At 43.9% G+C, this 22,941-nt stretch overlaps 1 protein-coding gene across 2 annotated transcripts in view; it reads left to right on the top strand.

The window, feature by feature from the left end:
- Nucleotides 1-22,941, top strand: part of LOC311226863 (guanylate-binding protein 6-like) — a 61,917-nt gene that overhangs the window by 31,853 nt on the left and 7,123 nt on the right. For both annotated transcript variants that reach the window (XM_084312288.1, XM_084312287.1), the window contains exons 4-8: nucleotides 9,934-10,043; nucleotides 11,363-11,553; nucleotides 11,650-11,892; nucleotides 12,569-12,849; nucleotides 15,801-16,013. In XM_084312288.1, the coding sequence (XP_084168414.1) occupies nucleotides 9,934-10,043; nucleotides 11,363-11,553; nucleotides 11,650-11,892; nucleotides 12,569-12,849; nucleotides 15,801-16,013 (1,038 nt within the window). The remainder of the gene's footprint in view (nucleotides 1-9,933; nucleotides 10,044-11,362; nucleotides 11,554-11,649; nucleotides 11,893-12,568; nucleotides 12,850-15,800; nucleotides 16,014-22,941) is intronic.

The raw sequence follows: 22,941 nt of genomic DNA on the forward strand, positions 1-22,941 counted from the left end.
GACACTTAACCCCTAACTGCTCCCGATGAGCAGGTTGGCACCTGCACGGTTGCCTCCACCGTTGGTGTTTGAATGTGTGAGTGAATTTGAAGTTTAAAGGGGAGATGAAGCGTTAAACAATATGAGCCTAGTTTGTTTGTTGTGTACCTTGGGTAAGACATGGGGTCCTATAATCAAATGTGAAATCCTGCTTATTTGTCTGAAAACTCAAATGTAATTTCCCTGTTTTTGCCATGGGCGCCGCCATTTTAGATTTAGCTGGATGGTGACGTCACGGTGATGGTTTGGGCTGGGTCCGGTTTACAGTGCTGGTTAGATAGCTACGTAAATATGTGTCGTGTGTGTGAAAGTCAGTCAGTAAATTGTCAACCAAATGTAACGTTACCTACAGAAAAATATACATTATATAATTATACTTGTACTTGTAGTTGTATCGGCGAGACTCCCCCCCCCCCCCCCCCCCTCCCCCACACCCACAGTCTGAGTCAGAGCGATAGTTCAACTTGACTAACAGGGTGAGGTATCAGTTTCCTTTTTTCCTCCCTCAATAATATTATGTTATTTATGTACGTTATCATTATGTAAACAAATGCACATATGGATTGTTTGCTGCAACGTTTCTGAATGAATTGAAGCATTAAATAAATAAGCAGATAATTAAATTAGATGTCCATAACATTTGTGTTTTTAATTAGCATAGCCTAAATAAATATGAATTCAAGAAGTTAAATACTGAATTAACGACACATTTATTAACAGGCTGAAAGTTAAAACGAATAAAAAAAACAATTAGCCTATTTAGGCTAAGCGGTATGGCTATAGCCTTCTAAAAAACAGGCTAAACTTCGTTTTGGCTTCTTGAGTTCACATTTCTTTGGTTTGCAGTGGTGCATCTGCGGGCCAATGTTCCGAGACATATTACATTTTATTTGTTAGGCTATTTGAATACACCAGCCCTAAATGGTGGATTCAAATAGTATAACAATTATACAAATATAGGCTAAACAATGCGTAAAAGATGTTTTTTATGCTGCGCTGTGACAGCACTCCGTTGTGACAGCCAGCTGAAGCGCGTGGGAGCAAAATCGAGACATATAATCGATTGCAAAAAGGTGGCCCACGCTGTCATCTATGTCCGTGAATATTTTCACGCAAATCGGAATCACGGCACGCCCGTGGAACACTTTACGGTTTTGGCGAGTTTTTTTACACGCTGTCGGCTTTCCTTTTCTAAGCATTTTCGGGGCTAGAAGTGATTGAGTAAACGTTGTGAGGTTTTGGGGTTGCTCAATGCTGTTAGGGGACAAATAATCTCTTTCACTAGCTCAAAGAAAAAGGCTACAAGACTTGAAATGGAGAAATTAGATCAGAATATAAAAAAATGGAAACGGAAATGTATCATAATAAACATACGACTACAGATGCTCATTCAAAACTACTACTGCTTAGATCACAGTACAATGAATTAGCAGCTAACAAAGCCGCTGCCGACCTAATGAGACTCAAACAGTCCTACTATGATCAGGGGGAAAAGCCTGGAAAGCTTCTTGCCTGGCGCATTAAACAACAAGCAGAAAGATCCATCAATTGTATTGAAGCCCCAAATGGTAGAACTATAGTGGACCCAACAGAGATGAATGAGGCTTTTAGAGTCTTCTATGGGAAATTATACAGCTGAGTGTTCTCCTAAACTGGACATGCAAACACAATTCTTAGACAACCTAGATATTCCCAAAATTTCAAAGGAGGAAAGTAAGGCTTTAGATCAAAATATAACTGCCGTTGAAATTGCTGATGCAATCGGCTGTATGCAGGCTGGAAAAGCAGCAGGCCCAGATGGCATCCCCATAGATATTTACAAGAAATTCCAAACTAAATTAATATCACCCCTCTTGGAGATGTTTCAGGAATCCATCGAGAATGGTCTTCTCCCCACATCTATGAGGGGAGCCCTAATCACTTTACTTCCAAAACCAGGGAAACCTAATACAAAATGTGAAAATATGCGTCCAATCAGCCTTCAAAATTCGGATACCAAGATTATTAGTAAAATTATTGCAAGAAGACTGGAGGTCCTTCTACCTAGGGTGGTGGGGGAAGACCAGAATGGATTTATTCAAGGGAGACAGGGTTTTCATAACGTCAGACGCGTGCTCAATATTTATATAACCACAAGGGGCGACAGACGCGTCTCTACAATTCGTAGCCGCATTTCTGCAGACCCCTCTCTGATTGGTTGAACTCTATTTTTGCAGACCCCTCCCATTTCTGCAGACCCCTCTCTGATTGGTTGAGCGAAGCCCCTCTCTGATTGGCCCCCCGCATGAGCCGAGACAGGCTCCTCTAGCCAGGAGTCGAAACTCCGTTAACTCCAGAGAGAGAGGCTGAACGCAATTTATACGCATGGAAGTATTGATTACGCCATAACGAATCATTAAAAAAATATACCGTTAACTGGAATATGTTGTGTGTGCCTTTACACATGTTGGATAGGATTATGTAATTGGTTTGTATAGCGTCGCGTATAACGTTATTTCGCGTGACTTCACGGTTTATTCACATTTCACAATTCATCGTCGTGTTTACATCAGGGTCCCCCATGTTCAATTCATGATAACATATATGACATACAGGTAGACAGATGGACAGTACTGCTACATCTAGACATTTATGACATACCAGATTTTGAACTTGTGGTAGGCCTAGACATTTTCAATTCATCGTCTTGTTTACATCAGGGTCCCCCATGTTCAATTCATGATAACATATATGACATACAGGTAGACAGATAGACAGTACTGCTACATCTAGACATTTATGACATACCAGATTTACAAATACAGTACTGTTTGTGATACAAAAAGAGTCCAGAAAAGAAAGGCTATACATTTGACGTAGAAACTGTACATTGGAGGAGGTTGGGTGGGTGGGGGGGACTATACATTGCTTCTTCTAAGTGTCTATGCTTTTTTTTGTCAGTATTTACTGGCTTTCAAAAAAATAACATCTTGTTGCTTGTGTGTTGAAGGACTTTTACCGAAGGGTTACACATATCATGTCTGCACGTACAGACGTGCGGTGAACCCATCCTGGACCTGCGTTGACCATACCTCTTTTGAGGCCACTGTGCGAATGACTCACCAGTCTGAGGAGGAGATCCTGGTGTGGGCAAGGTCGATGCAGGTCACCTGGAGAGTGGCCCATACATATATGTCATATATGTTATCATGAATTGAACATGGGGGACCCTGATGTAAACAAGACGATGAATTGAAAATGTCTAGGCCTACCACAAGTTCAAAATCTGGTATGTCATAAATGTCTAGATGTAGCAGTACTGTCCATCTGTCTACCTGTATGTCATATATGTTATCATGAATTGAACATGGGGGACCCTGATGTAAACAAGACGATGAATTGAAAATGTCTAGGCCTACCACAAGTTCAAAATCTGGTATGTCATAAATGTCTAGATGTAGCAGTACTGTCCATCTGTCTACCTGTATGTCATATATGTTATCATGAATTGAACATGGGGGACCCTGATGTAAACAAGACGATGAATTGAAAATGTCTAGGCCTACCACAAGTTCAAAATCTGGTATGTCATAAATGTCTAAATGTAGCAGTACTGTCCATCTGTCTACCTGTATGTCATATATGTTATCATGAATTGAACATGGGGGACCCTGATGTAAACACGACGATGAATTGTGAAATGTGAATAAACCGTGAAGTCACGCGAAATAACGTTATACGCGACGCTATACAAACCAATTACATAATCCTATCCAACATGTGTAAAGGCACACACAACATATTCCAGTTAACGGTATATTTTTTTAATGATTCGTTATGGCGTAATCAATACTTCCATGCGTATAAATTGCGTTCAGCCTCTCTCTCTGGAGTTAACGGAGTTTCGACTCCTGGCTAGAGGAGCCTGTCTCGGCTCATGCGGGGGGCCAATCAGAGAGGGGCTTCGCTCAACCAATCAGAGAGGGGTCTGCAGAAATGGGAGGGGTCTGCAAAAATAGAGTTCAACCAATCAGAGAGGGGTCTGCAGAAATGCGGCTACGAATTGTAGAGACGCGCGACAGACACTGCCTTACTCTCACTGGATGCAGAGAAGGCCTTCGACCGTGTCGAGTGGCCTTATCTGTTTGAGGTGTTAACACGATTTGGCTTTGGAGACACATTCGTCAAATGGGTTAAATTGCTTTGTACAGGGCTTACGGCAGAAGTTCTGACGAATAGCAAGGTCTCTAAACCCTTTAACATTAGTAGAAGTTGCCCACAAGGGAGCCCTTTATCGCCCTTTGATTTTTTGATTTGAAGTCTTTATTTCGAACATGCAATGAATACAACAAACAATAACAAAAAAGCAAAACAACTCAATCTGCATGTTCGAAAAGGAGTAGGAAGAAGTATACACTTATTTAATCCTACCCCTTTTCCACTACTCAAATGAGTGTACTATTTTAAACATAAAAAAGAAAAGAAAAAAAAAATATATATATATATGCAAAACAAAAAACAAAAACTATATATGTATAAAAAAAATAAAATAGAAAACAAAATAAAAATGTAAACACCCGTGAATATCAAGTCCCTTCCTCATCCCTGTACCTTGTGAACATAATTTCCTTATACATCAGTTTGAATTGTCTCATGTTTGGACAATGTTTGCTATAGCGGTGAGGACGCACAGCGATATTCATGGAATTCGAGAAGGTCATATAGAACATAGGATAGCCCTCTTCGCCGATGATGTAATATTAATGCTAAAAAATCTACACAGATCTATCCCAGCACTCCTAAGTCTTATTGAAACATATCAGGGTTATAAAGTGAATCACTCCAAATCATCTATAATGTTACTCAATGAAAGAGAGAGGGAGGATGGGCTTGTTTGTGCTTCTACTCTCAACTCAACAGATACATTCACGTATTTGGGAATAAAAATTGTCCTTGAGGTGAATAAGATTTCTCAGATAAACTATGACTCAATTCTGGAAGCTAGTACTTCTTCAATAGAGCGTTGGACATCCCTACCTATCTCAATTATCGGCAGGATTAATATTCTAAAAATGAATATACTCCCTAAATTTCTCTACCTATTCCAGAATATCCCTTTACCTCCTCCCTCGTCATTGTTCACAAGAATCAAGAAACTGTTTACCAACTTTATTTGGCAAAATAATCACCCCAGATTACGTCTATTTCTACTTTATCTACCATATGACCGAGGAGGCCTGAAATGCCCAAATATCCAATGGTATTACTGGGCAGCACAATTGCGGACGATCATGCTTTACTTCTCATCGGAGAATCCCCCTGCTTGGATCCATTCAGAATCGTGCTCTGTTAAACCGAGCTTACCCTTGCACCAGGGTTATAAATAAAAAAAAAAAAAATCAAGGGCTTTTTTTGCCCCCCTTAATAGATTTTCGGGGGCTTTTTTTGTATTTCGGGGGCACAAAATTTTTATAATGAAAATTAACATAAAGATTATAAAACATTGTTGACACTTTTTCTTACAGTCTTCGTCCCTATGTTTGATAACATAATGTTAATGTCTCCATATATAGGACTCTACGCTAACCTTTTTCCCAAGGAGCACATGTGCTCCTAAATAAAATGTTAATAAATAAAATCTAAATACAAATTTAGGAGCACACAAAGAAATTTAGGAGCACAGTGACAACATACACACACACACACACACACACACACACACACACACACACACACACACACACACACACACACAATGTGTGACATGGCTTGGTTTCATGTTTTGAGGTACCTTCAATTATCTGTAAATAATACATACATACTCTATCTAAATAGATTAAATATGATTGTCCCTGAGGGCAAGTTGTGTTGTTGTCTTGATATATCTACAAATAGCAGACGAATAGCCGGTTGCCTCTGGATCAATGAATGTCTAATATTGAATAATATTATTAGCTATTTTATTTTTAACATCCCTAATTCCAACAGTCAAGAGGCTTGTTTCAAATTGATACATGAAAACCACACACGCAACAACATCCACCTCAAACACAACAAAAGAACAGAGCATCTCATGAACTTATGTCATGGACTCCATGGACTGTCAGCTGAACTCGCACCAATGCATAGGGAAATAGTCAGACATCCCAGAATTATTTCATAATACAAGTTTTGAATGGGCGTTTGGATTAAAATAATCCCGAAGACAGCACTGGAACGTTTGTGAGTATAGGCTCTGGCCAGATCTATCAATGAAATACGTTGCGCGCTCAGCGCTGTGGAATGAAGGAAATGCGCATCGGGATCGGATTTGGATGTTATTCTTTGGAGTTGTGTTACAAATGGAACGGTCTTTCCCCGCGGAACACAAGTTACTTAACGTTACACAGGTCGCGCTATGCAGATGCTTAGCTTGCTAACGTTAAGATAGCAGTGTAATGCTTGCTGAAAGCAGAGCTCTCTGTCTGTCTGCGTTCGCACGGTGCACCTCTCAAGTACCTGTAACACGCAGCGGGCCCCGCCTCCCTCCCTCCTTGCAACATTCCACCCAAAAACTGAATTTCAGTCCAGTTTCTGAACTATTAACAGCGGAGCTGTTTTGTAATCTTCACTCATCTCGCACACTGCAAGTAAATGATTTTTCCGGTTCGCACACACACATTATTATTAGGGGCAAATACGAGGGAAATGCTCGCACTGTAGAGCATAATATAATTATGTATATAATTAGTAAACTGTCGGGGGCTTTTCTTGCCCCCCTTAACTGATTTTCGAGGGCATTTTGTCAATTTTCGAGGGCATTTTGCCCCAAGCCCCCGTAAATTTCGAACCCTGCCTTGCACCTGTATTTGTATTCTGGAGACTGTAAATATCTGAAGAAAAATACAGACAACCCCATTATTTTAAACATGATAGATGTGTGGTTTGACACACTCAAATATTTGAATATAAATACGTCCCGATCCAGGTTCAGTCCTATTTGGGGCAATGCCAATTTTAAATCAGGGCAAAACGATAGTGGATTTAAAGTATGGGCTGAAAAGGGGTTAAGGAAAGTGCAAGATGTATACAGGGAGGAGGATGAAGTATTCATGTCCTTTGCGGAAATATCTACAAAATATGATATTCCGAAACATCACTTTTTTAAATATCTTCAGCTAAGGAGTTTTATATCATCTCGGAACCATTCATTGGATATACCGAACATTTCCATCTTAGAGGTAGCAGTCACTAGACACTGTAGGGCCTTCTTGACCTGTGCCGTGCTGTTTCCATACCAGGCAGTGATGTTTCCAGTCAAGATGCTCTAGTCTCTACAGCTCCGGAGTAGAAGGACTGGAGTATCTTCCCCGATACTCTGAACTTCCTTAACTGTCTCAGGTGGTAGAGGCGCTGCTTCGCCTTCTTTACTACTGTGTCTATGTGTGTTGACCATGTCAGGTCCTCTGAGATGTGGACCCCCAGGTACTTGAAGCTGCTCACCCTGTCCACGGTAGCCCCGTTTATCCTCAGTGGTGTGTGTGTCCCCTGCTGTGTTCTCCTAAAATCCACGAGCAGCTCCTTGGTTTTACCAATGTTCAGGAGCAGGCTGTTGTCCTGGCACCAGCGTTCCAGTACCTCAACCTCCTCCGGGTAGGCCTTCTCGTCATTGTCAGAGATCAGCCCCACCACCACTGTGTCGTCTGCAAACTTCACTATGGAGTTGGAGCTGAACTTGTCCACACAATCATGTGTGTACTGTATAGTGAATACAGCAGGGGGCTCAGGACACAGCCCTGGGGGGACCCGATACTCAGGGTGATGGTGTTGGAGGTCTGACCACCCACCCTGACCGCCTGGGGCCATTCACTCAGAAAGTCCAGTATCCAGGCGCTCAGAGCGGAGCTCAGACCCAAGTCAATGAACAACAGTCTCACATAGCCCCCCTTCTGGCAGTCTAGGTGAGAGAGGGTGCTGTGCAGTACTTGGGAGACCGCATCGTCAGTGGACCTGTTTGGCCTGTATGCAAATTGCATAGGGTCCATATTGCTGGGGAGGGAGGCACAAATGTAATCTTTAACCAGCCTCTCAAAACATTTCATGGCCACAGAGGTGAGTGCCACCGGTCTGTAGTCATTAAGACCTGTTGGGGAGGATTTATTTGGTACCGGGATTATAGTAGACACCTTGAAACAGGCAGGGACCACGGATAGATTAAATATGGTGGTGAACACTGGGGCTAGCTGGTTAGCACATGTACCAATGTACTATTATGTACCAATAGTATACGCTTACACTCATCTACCTGCTCATTATTTGCTCACTTATCCATTATTTCTGCTGTTTTTGTCCATAGAAACATCTGTTGATCCCATCTGTTTTTTGTATGATTTTGTATTAAAAATAATTGTTCACAAAAAAATTGGTAAGATAATTTTGAATAGATTTAAAAATAAATAAATAATAATAATTAAACCCAGCCCTAACCAGTATGTAGATTGTAGGTGAGGCTCCAACATGATTTATTGTGGAAAGTACCCTGCTGTATGGCTGTCACTGTTGGTGTGGCTATTAAGGTTGATGATTAATCAGGGCGGCCGGGTAGCGCAGCGGACTAAGCGTCTGTCTACCACCACAGAGACAGTGGGATCGAATCCAGCTGTGGTGCTTCCGGGTTGGCCGACCGTCCATACTAACACAGTGTTAGCGGGTGGGAAACCCGGCGAGGGTGGGTCCTGGTCGCGTGAATGCCTTCTACAACGCTGTTCCAGTTCCGCGTTGCCATTTTGCGCTCTGATTGGCCGAGCGCGCGCATGCGCATGAGCCGCGACTTTACACTCTCGCGCTGTGAAGCGCCAGCGGGGCGATGCGGTGGTTTCTCCCCGGCTTCCGTGCGCCGCGCTGCCGCCGGCTTGACTCGGTCCAGCTCCAGCAGCAGCGGCCGTCTTCCGCCTGCGGTATCCTCCCAGAGGAATATTTTTAAATAGCAAGAATTATCGACTGGCAACTGTGCTCGTCAGACCTGCAGCTGCTGGTACTGTATGGAGAGAGAGGCACACAACAACAGACAGACAGCTCAGTGATTGAAACCGGCTATCTGTCTGTTGTTGTGTGCCTCTCTCTCCATACAGTACCAGCAGCTGCAGGTCTGACGAGCGATAATTCTTGCTATTTAAAAATATTCCTCCTCTTCTCCCCCACTACTCCTCCAACGGGTGTTTGTGCGACCATGTCGACCTGAACAATGGGGGATAAATGGATAATAATAAGAACGAGATACCGCAGGCGGAAGACGGCCGCTGCTGCTGGAGCTGGACCGAGTCAAGCCGGCGGCAGCGCGGAAGCCGGGGAGAAACCACTGCATCGCCCCGCTGGTGCTTCACAGCGCGAGTGTAAAGTTGCGGCTCATGCGCATGCACGCGCTCGGCCAATCGGAGCGACTCCTACAGTTCGGTCAGGGCGCCTGCACAGCAAGGGAAGGATCTAGGAGAGGTATCGTGACCTTCCACACGTTACACTCTCCCAGTGAGAGTCCGCGCTGCCAGGTGAAAAGAAGCGGTGGGCTGGGTACACATGTGTCGGAGAAAGCATGTGATAGTCTCCGCCCTCCCGGACCGACGGTAGGTGGTAGAGTGCGCAACGGCCAGGAAGGGGATTGGGAATTGGCATAATGACTAACATTGGGATGGGGGGGGGGAAAACGGGAAAAGAAGGAGGAAAAAGATAATAAAAAAATTATAATAAAGTTGATGATTAATCAATCTGATGGTTCAACAGCACAGTTCCACCCAACTGTTGCTATGTACTATTCACACAGAAGCAGATGCAATCTGATTTTCATTGTTCACAGAACCATGCACACCTGTCAACGTTCAAAACCGTATTTTTTGGTTAAGTTGAAAGCAACACGTCGAAAACATTTCCCTCTGGTTTCAGGGCGATGAATCGAATGACAACTGGATCTTTGCCATGGCAGTTCTGCTCAGTAGCACCCTGGTCTACAACAGCATGGGGACCATCGACAACAACGCCCTGGAGAAACTGCAGTATCCTTCAGTCTAGTTCTGTGATTATGATTTGCGTGATTCCCACTGTTCTTAGGGACTGTAGTGCATTATTTATAATCAATTATTATTTTAAGGACTAGGGAGGGACCTGTATTTTCTATATTTGTGATGGTGAGGGACAAGTAACTTTTTAGTTTTGTTTGTTTGTTTAATAGTTCCCAGATACATGTGATACCATACTCAAGTACGTTATGCATGGCTCAGTACATACACACAAGACACCGATATTGAAACGGTGGTGGACCACACACACATAGTGTCATATTTCACGTGTCTTTGTCTTTGATTCGTTAGAACACATTGGACAATTCTGCCTGGCATTTTGAAATGGACACCACCAGCGCGTTCAAAGTCAAAAACTACTTGTATGACTGCCTTGCATCCTCATTTGGACCCCCGGATATAGTAACCATTTTTGTAAAGTTGTGCGTTGAGAGAAAAGAAAGGGGGGGGAAGTGTTGTCTCTCGGCTGCTCCGTTACCAGCAAGGTCTCCCCTACATTTTCAAAAGCCTCGAGAAAGCTTGTATTAACTCATCATCATGAGTTACGCATGTCAAATGTATAATATCGTACAGTCCCTAAGCATGTGATTCAGATTCAGAGTTTCATTTGCCACATGGAAGTAATATAATCATACAGTTTTCATACAAAAACATAAATACAGTTCTACCATGAGCAAAAGGAGCAGGAAGAAGAATAAATCTTATAGTTACCTGCCCCCTATTCCTGTACTAAACAAGTAACACTTGATGGTCGGCAATGGCATACAACCTAATTTACACAAAATAATAATTCATACCATATACAAAGAAACAAACAATCCACAGATTAAACAAGAAAAAAATTAAATAATAATAATAAAGAAGAAAAGAAAATATCTCACTATTCAGATTCATATTTGAATTTCATACTGACTAAATCTTTTTTTTTTATATAATTCTTTTTGAATTGACAAATATTATTACATCCCTTAATCTCACTATGGCGATAATTCCACAATTTTACACCAATAACTGAAGGACACATCTGTTTGTGGTACGTGCAAATTGATGATGCAAATTTTATTTCCTCCTACTAAACTCACTTTCTAAATGAAAAAGATGTTGTAACCTTTCTGGCAGTATCTTATTCCTTGCCCTAAACATAATTAACATGAAACTTAACCATGTCTTCAAGTTTAATTATTCTACATTTAATGTGCAGAGGGAAGTAAACATAAGGATGAGATGGGTGCACCAGTGTCATAATAAGACTCCCGTATTTGAAAATGTTTCATACTCAACGTCGCCCCCTACAGTTATGTGACGGAACTGACGGAGCACATCAAAGTCAAGTCCAACCACACAAGTCAAGATGATGAGTCCGAGTACATGCATTTCTTTCCCTCCTTTGTGTGGGCTGTCCGAGATTTCACCCTCGAACTTGAGCTTGATGAAAAGCCCATAACCGCAGACGAGTACCTGGAAAACGCTCTCAAAATCTTACCAGGTTGGTTGCTACATCTCGTCAGTAGATCTTTGCACATACATTTCTCTCCGACACACATGAACACTCATATTGTGTATACCTTTCGTTGTCTTAAAGGGAGCAGTGACAAGATTCAGAAATTCAACGCTCCCCGTAGCTGCCTTCGTAACTACTTCTCGCCTCGCTGGTGCTTCGTGTTCGAGAGGCCGGCCAGCGGTCAGCTAATGAAGAAAATGGACGACCTGACTGACGCTGACCTGGAACCAGCCTTTGTCCAACAGGCCAAAGTGTTCACTGAACACATCTACACTGAGTGTGAGACCAAGACTCTCAAAGGCGGCATAAAGGTCACTGGCAGATGTAAGTAAAATAGCTTTATATTCAAGTGCTAATACTGCACTGGCTACCCACCAAACATTTTGACATGGTAGGCTTGCCATGGTAGTCGGTGATACCGGTGTTACTTGGTGTTCAGACATCCACTGAGTACATTACTTGCCCACCGGTGTATTTAAATGTATATATTATTTTTGTATTATTATTTCTAATAAAAAACTGAGAAAAGAAAACCGCTCATTTGTAAAATACTGTGACGGAGCAGCTTGGTCCATCCATCAATGAACAGATAGAAAAGTGGCAGAAGCTATTACTGTACTGGTTTATTTTTAAATTAGAACATAACGTCAACTCTGTCTGTCCAACAAATGGATACTAGTCATTGAAAATGAATTAAAACCAGACGTAGATGGACAGACAGTGGATCGATGTAGCCGCATAACGTTAAAGATGTATCTGTATCACTGTACATATTTATACTACAACTCTGTATACTAATTTATATATTTTATACCCAGTTTAATCTCCTGTACATTGTATATTACTGTTGGACTTTACTGTTACATTTGCACTCTGGTTGGATGCCAAACCTCTTTTTGTTGTACTGTACTTCTGCTGTATAATGACAATACATTCGAATTTTATAATCTAATCTAATCACTAATCTAACACACTTGTCTAATGGATCTTCCTTCCACAGTGCTCGGTAACCTGGCGGAGACCTACGTGGCGGCCATCCGTAGCGGACAGATTCCCTGTCTGGACAACGCCGTGTTGGCGCTGTCGGAGATCGAGAACTCCAAAGCTGTGGAGCGAGCCCAGGCCCAGTACGTGGGGAACATGGAGATGTGGGTCGCCTACCCCACCGAGAGCCAGGAGGATCTCTCCCATATCCACGCCATCTGCGAGAGCGAGGCTCTGGCCCTCTTCCTGAAACACGCCTTTAAGGACGAGGACGAGATATATCAGATCAAGCTCATGGTACGTATGTACCGTGTAGTGTTACAGGAAGTCGTTATTATCAGTCATTCTTTGCCTCTGAAGTGAGCCTCTGATTGATTGATTGATTTTATTTATGGATCCAAAGACGCAACAAATCCAAGGGATGACATGCAAAAGTGACAACACTTATTTCCAGCATGGTCCCCGATGTTCTGAACAAAGGACATATACAAATAACACACAAAACAACACATAAAGCAAAAGTCCAATACAACACATCCATATTCCCCTGTCTCGAACGTCGCTAGACCATGCCTCCCACTGGTCGGCTGCAATGTGGACGAAGCCTTGCATCACGTGTCCCCTTCGGTACACGAGGAGGCAGCCGTCGCATCTTTTCACCTGCACAGCGCGATCTCCCAGTGGCGAGAAGTAACGCGTGGGAGGTTCACGCTGCCCCCGATACTTCCTGATTCTGCTGTACAGGCGCACCAACCGACCTGTAGGAGTCGCTGTCCACAACGTCCGATCCCCACCCACCGGCTTTCCCACCCCCTAATACTGGCAATGTGTATTAGTATGAACGACCAGCCAAGCCGGAAGCAACGCCGAGAGCTGGGCTCGAACCCAGCGTCTCCTGCGTTAGTGGCGAGCGTCTTGCCCACTGCGCCACTTAGCCGGCCTACAAAATAGCGCATTTCTTATACCATCATTAAAACAACAATCCAAGTATGACCTGACAGCTATCCGGCCACTTTACCCCAGAGATATGAGCGAACCTGACCTTTAAATATTCCTCTAGATCCTGACAGTTTTATCCTGAATGGAAGGCTGTTCCACATTGAGATCCTGGTGTAGAAAAATTTGCTCTGAGCCATAGACTTGACCCGCGGCACCTTACAGGAGCGAACACTGGCCCTGGTATTGTGTCCATGCTGCGTATGGACCATATTGATCTGATACTTCAGATAGCTTGGGGCTGTACCATTTACTATGTTGAACATGTGGTTCAGTTTCATCTGTTCAACCCTGAGGTGCACTGGTAGCAGTCCCACCCACCTTTATGAATTCGGCATTTCCTACATGCGTTCTGGGAGGCACACCTAGTATGTACCGAATAATGTTGTTTTGCATCACCTGAAGTTTATTTTTTTATTTAGTCGAAAGACCACTGTACCATGCTGCGCTCGCATAGTCAAAATGACACTGAAGCAAGGATGACACTAACAGCTTTTTAACAGCTAGTTCAAAAAGCCTGGTATTCCGATACAGGAACTTGAGTTTGCCTGCACACTTGGATATAATATTGGCAGCACTAGTCTCACATGAGAGAGACTGCTCTAGTGTAAGTCCTAGGTAGTACTTGACACTAGTTTTCCCTGTGACTACAGCTCTGTTACAGGAGACTTCCATGCGATCGACTTTGCCTAATCTCCTTGTTCTGCCTAAAAGGATTGACTCAGTCTTGCCAAGGTGAATGGACAGCCTGTTATCTATGAGCCACTGTCTGGCACTTTCTAGCTCAGAACTCGGAGCTCTCTCAATCTCCCTGACACTCCCTACCTGGCAGCAGAAGTGTCTGCATGCCAATCTGCATACAATAATAGTTTACATTTAACAGATACTCTGAAGTGAGCCTCAACTCCCATTGGTTGAATTATTTTATATATTTTAACCAATGCTTTGCATTCCCTTTTTATCCAAGATGATAATAATGTGGTATTGACTGAGCTCTCCTTTGATTTGCTGTATTTTGCCTGTTTGTGTTTATTTCACTCTATTTGTCTATGTTTTTCCCTTTGACCTTTGCCCCTATTGCACCTTTATTTAAACTCGAAAAGGCAACTGAGGTTTTCCTCATTTACAGTCACGTCGAGTGTACATACAGAAATAAGTAAAAAAAAATAAAAAGGGCACATAAAATCACACAACATATAAAATAACAATAAGACAACAAGACAAGGCAAAAAGCAAGGCTAACAAAACAATGAAAACATGTACAACTTGATTGACAAAGTTTGGAGATCAAGGTTTTAAACTCTGCAACAGAGGGGAGAATCTGAAGCTTTAAGGACGGTTGGAGTTCATTCCATGAGCTAGAGGCATCATAACGATGCCCTGTTCAGAGCAAACTGGACCTTAAGGACCCGTCACTAGAACGGGTTCCATTGGTTCCAAAATTCCATTCCAATAATGATGTAGTATAAGGAGGTAGCTTACCAGTAAGGGCCTTTAAAAATTAACAAATACCAGTGTTTGTTGCGCCTCTCCATCAGAGAGGACCAACCAACCTTCTATAAAGGACACAGTGATGAGTGTCGTGTCTATCATTAGTGATGAATCTGAGGGCAGAGTGATATATGAATCCGAGGGCAGAGTTTATACAGGCTAAACTAAGCACAGTACACTAGCTGAGACGATATTTTGTATTTGTGTAAATCATGAGAGAGAACCCTCACTACAAAGAAATGTTCAAGTAAATATGTGCTTGAAACACATAACATAATCTGCCAATGCAGTAAGCTAATTTGGCTTGTCAAGATTTCTTGAAATAAATAAAGAATACCTAGGGTTCTCTCTCTTGATTGGATAAAGTGGGAACCGGACACCAGAAAATGTATTTTGTGTTTACTGCAGTGCAGAGCGGAGGGACTGGGAGACCAATGTTACTGACCAAACACTGTATATCAGTGATGGCTGTCGGAGTGTAGAGCTACAGTACTTAACACTTATTTTAACAAGAAAATACCACTTACAGCATATTTAAAGGAAAATAATAAGAGTATAAGTAGCACCGGTTAGTTCACTTCCTCTTTGGAGCCGAGATGTTTGACAGTGAAACATTGTGCAAATCTCTGCGTAGGAGTGTGACCAAAGGCGTACACGTTGGTAATCTCTGACATGCACTACAAACAAACTAAATTGTAAAGATTTGTTTTGGGTTTGTACAATACCTAAACTTGTCGGGGAAACAACCGCTACGTTTGTAGGAATTGCTTCAAGGGGCGTATAACCGCATCTGCGAGAGAAATGAGCAGGAGTCCAAGAAGGCGTCTCTCTGCATCATCAGGCGCATCTTTGACCCTCTGGAGGACAAGCTGAGTGCCGGATACTACACAGTCCCTGGAGGATACAGGAGGTTCTGCGAAGACGTACAGATGATGACCGATAGTTACTGCTGTGCAGAAGGCAGAGGGGTGAAGGTTTGTTTGTTTTATTAATAATAATAATAATAATAATAATAATAATAATAATAATAATAATAATAATAATAATAATAATAATAATAATAATAATAATACACTTTATTTGTATAGCACTTTTCATACAGAAATTGCAGTTCAAAGTGCTTCACAGCAATAAAAAAGACATACATAAAGTGCAGACATATAAAACATCATTGGTTACAAACATAAAGCGAGCATAAAAAAGAAAAGGTAGCAGCAAGGTAAGGCAAACAGGATCTAACATCTCTGTTTATGGTTTCATTCAGTTTAAAAAAAGGCTGTAATAAAAATAGGCAGTAATATAAATGATAAAATAGAATAGACAGAGTAAAAAAGTGCAATCAAATAGTTAGTAAAATAGAAAAGACAGTAAAAGTATGCAGTACTGTAGTGCGATAAAATAGTTCAATAAAATAATAAGAATAAGATAAGGATATCTTTTATTAATCCCTCACAGAGAAATTCCAGTGACATACACATACAGCTCATCGTCTCCTTAAACAATCATCATTTCACAATCATTAAATTTGTACAGTAATAACGGTACAATATAAATTCAAACAGACATGTACATTTGTTGACACATGTCGACTACAGTATATCTGAGGATCCATTCCCCATTAGCTGTCAAATTAATGACAGTCTTCCTGGGGTCGTCACAAGAAAATAATACAACAGAACAAATACAGAATGTAATGAGCAATGCAATTAAAAAAAAAAAAAATTTAACGTATAATAAAATAAAAAGACAAAATAGTTAATCACATCTTACTACAGTCTCATTTACATCATTTAACTTTTTAATATATTTTTTAAACAATATGTATTATTACTTGCCTTGTGGAGACTGGTAGCTTGTTCCAGTTGAATATGGCTCTATAGCGCTCTGTGGATTTTAAAGGTCCCCTATCTTATAAATGGCCTTTTCCAGTGATTTGCATTGTTTTCTAGCAATGTGGGGTTGTACCAACACTGACTACTGTAGGTGTAAAATTCTCATTCAGGCGCATTCCTCCAGTTCAGCTGAGACAAGATCCTCCCCCACTAAACCAAGCCATTCTGAATTTACGTCAATCTGTGACGTGTAAGAATAGTGATCTGCGTAACCTCAGCTCCTTCTGTGGTTGTAGCCACCGCCCACAATCATACGGTTATGTATATAACCATAGTTCTATGAGTGTAGTGACGCTCAGCGTCTATTGCACATGCTTCACGTCAGTACTTGTGCACTGAATAAAAACTCTCAATGTACCTTTACATACCAACATCCGTCTGGCCACACCCCCATCCGCCACCTATATAAGCAGGGGTGTGGCCACACACTCACCTCCTTCTCAATCTTTCACCACAAGGCAAGATCAAGGGCCGCAGTGGCGTCCAGACGCTGAGCGTCACTACACTCATAGAACTATGGTTATATACATAACCGTATGTTCTATTACGTGTTAGCTCCGCTCAGTGTCTATTGCACCACAGGAGCTGAGCGGAGCTTACGCCCGACAAATGTACCCCACTGAGGCCCCCCACAACCATCAGAACCGGGGAGGACCCGAGCCCCCCGACCCTCTCTATTGGAGGGAACCCTCCCTATTGGAGGACGGGAGGGAGACGGATCCGACTGCGCGAAGAGGAACTCAAGCAACTTAACGCACAGGGTGAGCAGACCGCGGGGTAGGTACCCACGACTACACACACGCACAACCCGCATGCCACCAGGGAACGAACGGAAGGAACAAACCTCGTTACCACCCCCAAAATCACGGGGTCAAGAGCAAAGCGCGACCCCGTGGCAAGGCCGTAGTAGCGGAGCACGAAGGAGGACCCAGACCCAGAAGGGACTGGATCCCCCCTGGAAAAAGGGGGCCTGGAGAGGCCAATGACGCCACAGCATCGAGACCTCACCAGGCGGTCACTAGTGACACCGCCCCCCACATCGCCAGCATATTCGGACAGGGCCCATCCAAGAGCAGGCCCTTCCCCCCAATAGCACGCCGCCAGGCTCACTGACCCTGGCATACTCAGGCAGTCAGCATGGCTGTAACTCGAAGCACTCAAGAGGCTACACTACAGCGGGAGCAGGCAGCGCACCGGGGAGACGACCTCCAGAAGAGACCGATCCCTCAATCCAGGCAGCAGGCACTTGACCCGAGTCTGGAGCACTGCGGACGAGACAGGCGCCAAAGGGGTCAACTGAAACAGCACCCCGGCGGAAGGGGCGTATGCTGGCATTGTTGAGCACCATGTCAAAGCCTCCACAAAAAAAATCCGACGCTCTAGAGGGGTCGAGGCAGAGAAGGCTGACACGATTGGCAGACGTCATGAACGTGCAGGGGCACACTCAAACGGGTAACCCAGGAGTTGACTCCGCTCCAACACACCAGGGAATCACCCACCCTCTTGGTTCAACATGAGGTGGTTGTTCCTATAACCCCTCAGGAAAAAACTCAAACACACCTGCGGGTATACACTGGCTATACCGCAGTACAAGTGTTTCAGTTTTCAAAAAGGGGTTATCCCAGGCCTACGGGTCGACGAAAACAACTTTGGACCGGGCCCGGCGGACCGGGACGTGCACAGGGATGCCAGAGGAGTTCCATAAGAACCACCTTAACAGCCCCCTCTCAGCCATATGTAAGCGGGAGAAGAGAGGGGCGAAAAGAATGGAGAAGGACCAGGCCCCTTTAGCGCAGCGCAAGGTACAACACAACATGGACCAAGCAACAGTGAGGTGTAAAACGTAGTACAACCACGAACATCTCCATAACGCCAAACCCTGTGACACCCGGGCCGACCCGGCATTTTTCCCCCTGAAAAAAGCACAAGTCCCTCAGGGTACCAGAACAGTAGATCTGCATCCCCGGCGGACAACGGGTTAACTGACCTGGACCGGCGTGACCAGAACCAGTCCCGTGCCCTAATCACGCCGACATCCCCAACTCTAGGAGGGGGGTAGGTATGCGTGTTGATCCAAAACATTATAGAGGGCGCCACCCAGACGGTCCCTTATGTACCGCGCTCAGTGGCCCACCCAAAGGGAGTGAGACCCCTCTACCTATGCTTTGATCTATTCCGTTAACATCCCCCAGATATGAACGAGAATTCGTCGAGTAAACTGGCGCTCGGAAGAGACAAACTCCATCCCAGTTGCCCCATAAAAACGCTGTTTTGATGATGAGCAACCAAGGCGCGCAAGCCTCATGTGTGATTCCTATCAGAAACACCCAGGGCCAGCACTATGTACACGTCGAGACCCAAAACACATCAATGGATAGTCTAACAAGACACCAGATACCGTTCCTCCAAGCCGCCTGGGGGAACGACAAGAAGCCGCTTTTTCAATTTTCAATTTTTTCAGAAAAAAGAAAAAAATAATACGGACATGGGTCCCATGCGACGCGGCTGAGGGAAACACCACCCCGTCAACCACACTTCATAAGAGGGGACGGTGAGCGGCGTACCCCTATGACGGGGGGAAACCCATGACTCAACAGACCTGTAAGGTGAGGAGTCAGGGAAACCCTAAACAATACCCCGTCCACCTACTCCAAAAAGGAGAGGACGGGGAACCCCCAGAGAGACTTCCCACGTGAGCTGTATAGATTGAAAAGACATATTGCAACATTGAGCTATGTAACAATTGGGTTAGGACTCTCCGAGGAGGAGGCTCTGACCCAATACACACACTACCAGTAGGGAGCAGAGCAGAAGAACCACGTCTCTACTGCGTTGCATCACCCACCAAGCTCAATAATCGAATTGAATTGAATCGAATACACATACAACAGAGCAGAACTCCTTTTTGAAGTTCTACTCACCTTGACAATCTGAGGAGGAGGCTCTGAAACTCTGAGGAGGCTCCCTCACTGGGAGGGAGGGTCCGAACTCACAGAAGGCTCTGACACTCCCTGAGGAGGAGCTCTGTGAGGAGGAGGCTCTGATCCATAACATGGAACCTGAACAACTCACGGAAGTCTTACCAATAGAAACGCGCTCAGTGACGTACTCTATGGCGGGGGAATTTCCGTGGTGCACACGCCCAATCTTTCAGGGCGTGGGACCAGGAAACTCTCCCACCCTGTAACGTGCCGAACCAGCAACGTGACAGGAAGCCCGAAGGACAGGGGGTTTTAACCCCTGACCAATCAGAAAAAGGGGAGGAAGGTTTACCAGTTCACCCCTTTACGACCCCTCACCCCTGATACGATGTAATGACAAAGTAGAGCCATGACACCAGTCATAGCATGCTACATGAAGCGTTTAACAGCTTCACATAGACTCATGTGCGAAAAACCTGCCATCTGATTTTTACAAAGAAAAAACAGAGACCCAGAGAAAACAGCCATCTGATTTTTTTAAATAAAAAACACAGACCAATGCTTCTGTAGGCCAACACTCAACCCAGTTGTGGATCTTAACGACACACACAACCCTTCATCACAACAAAAAAGGCAAAAGTACACTCTCACTACAGAGGAACGTCGTTTTTCATAACGAGAGAAGACATAAGTCCTCGATTATGTATTGGCCACAGGCCTTGCTAAGCACATATGACAGCGACCAAAACAATCTTTTCCTAGGAAAAAATCGTTTTCTCAAGCAGGAGCACAACCCCAGCAGTTTAAGCTGAGGGATTACACCGTATCCCCACAAACATAGTGACACAATATATTGTAAACAAAACATGTTTGAGAGGAGGGGGGAAGCCCCAGGGAAACCGGGGGGGTCACCCCTTCCCACCTTACCCTTGATACGACCAGGTTGAACAGGTACCCCTGTTAATATGTGAACACGCTACCTGTTCATTGTCATCACAGGCTGAGAGAAGGACTTACTCCTCGATCACATGTCACTAAGCATAGCTTTGCAGGGTAAACAACCCACTTAGTTGTGAGCTCAACTACGTTACTAACGTTACATGAACACACATGTTCTCATCACAACTAAACCAGTTCATTTTTACTCACGTAAAAAACAACGCAGATTTTCTAGGTAGAGAACCTATACCAGTGACAAGACAATTCACACACAACACGCATCGTATCCTCAATGTATTGCAGCAACATACGTTTTGGAAACATTGTTATTACAAAACATTTAGAAGGGAAGGAAAGAAGAAGTGTTAAGTCCAGCAGGACTCCTACCTACACCCTGAGTGCAGGCTGAGAGGACTGCAAACACTGGTTAACGGGGACAGCCGAAGTCGAACCCGGCGTCTCCTGCGTTGGTGACGAGGGCAATGCCCGACGCGCCACCCAGCCGCCGTTCTCCATGTTGACGAAGTCCTCGCTGGCAGGGCACCCGGTGTAGGGTCGACTAACATCCTCTGTCAAAGATGACGTCGTAGTCAGAGTGTTAAGGCTTGTTATTCTCACAGTAACGTTCAACAGTGTAGCATTAAGCTAACAACCAACTCCCGACTGATAGCAACAAGCTAACGTTCCTAGCCTAGTGAACGCAACGGGCTAGCGCCGCAGCTAACAGCTGACTGGCTAACAGGTAGGCCACACAACTAGCACGCAAGCTAAGCAGCTATCACCTGAACTGTACACAAGAACATAATAAGCCACACTTCAGACAGGCCGCCGTCTTAGTCCCTCCTCATCCTAAGAGAGAAGAGAAAAAGAAATGTCAACACAGTTTTCAACTGTGATTTAACAGACATACAGCGGAGTCGGCACAATTCCCGTATGGGCTGCAGCTGACTTGAGCATGGAACTTCCGATAACGAAGATCCAGACCCACTTTTCCTTGTGTTTAGGGTTTAATCTTTCATTCATTTGAAAGATGGGGCCTACATCTTTCCGCATCCGCTCGTCCAGAGACCCCGGGTTTAAACCAGATCTCGGTCGCGGCCCACTAGTTTGACCATTATGGGCTTCAAACCAGGACCCTCCGTCCGTCGCCTAAGAGGCCGAACAGAGGACCCCAATCTGGGGCCGGCCTTCGTAAAATTGTGCAGCTAAACCCCATAGCATTAGCAATACAACCGGCGCCCGCATAGCAAAACGTCACTCACCCAGCCCAGAGGCAACCAATGTCTCACAAACAGCCGGTGCCTCCTGCAGTCCAGCTGTAGAAGCGGAGGTTCAATACCTATCCAGCCGCAGCTTTGGAGGACTGCAGGTGGGGAGTAGACCAGCGACGCGAGCCCCTAATACGAAAAAGCCGGTTGAGGTCAGAATGATCATCATCTTCCAGACACCCCAGTGACGAAGACATTATCGCCGTATTTTCTCGAAAATAGTGAGAGAGAAAACAAAGATATAACGTCAACATATCTCCTTGCTCTTCTGGGCCCTATTCCCCGTACCTGGTTCAACTAAGTCGATCAAGAGTCCCATTATCCAGATTCAATTAACCCGATGTTTGAATCCGGGATTTTCCTGTTCTTCGAAGGTGGATTCAGTCTCGTTCATTTGAACCAGACTTGAGACTCAGGATAATTGCGCGCGCCCGCCTCAGCTGAAAAGACAGCAAGTGTCGATAGCAGAAATCCTGATTTTCTAACGGCATTGATTGATTGATTGATTTAAAACTTTATTAACAGATTGCAGAATGGGTACAATGCAGTACCCGCCGACAAGTTAAATGCATAATCTATAGGCTAATTTTAAATCCCTCATTACCCCAATCAATCAGATTATATTTCTTTAAACGTGCCTGCTCCCTGCTGGCAGTATAGGCTTATGGAATGAATAATCAAATGAGATCTTGCTAGCGAAAATAATTAGTTCAGCTCTTTCAGAATAACGATAAAAACAAGCCCAAATAGTATATCTAATTGATACGAATTATATTATGAGGATATCTGTATGTGCTTAGGTATTATGTACTATATAAATACATGGTTTCCAAAGAGAGGCTTGGAGGGAGGCTTGCAGTTACACTATTAATCAGGTTTTAA

The sequence above is a fragment of the Notolepis coatsorum genome (assembly GCF_963971535.1).
Source record: "Notolepis coatsorum genome assembly, chromosome: 4".
Taxonomy (NCBI): Eukaryota; Metazoa; Chordata; class Actinopteri; order Aulopiformes; family Paralepididae; genus Notolepis; species Notolepis coatsorum.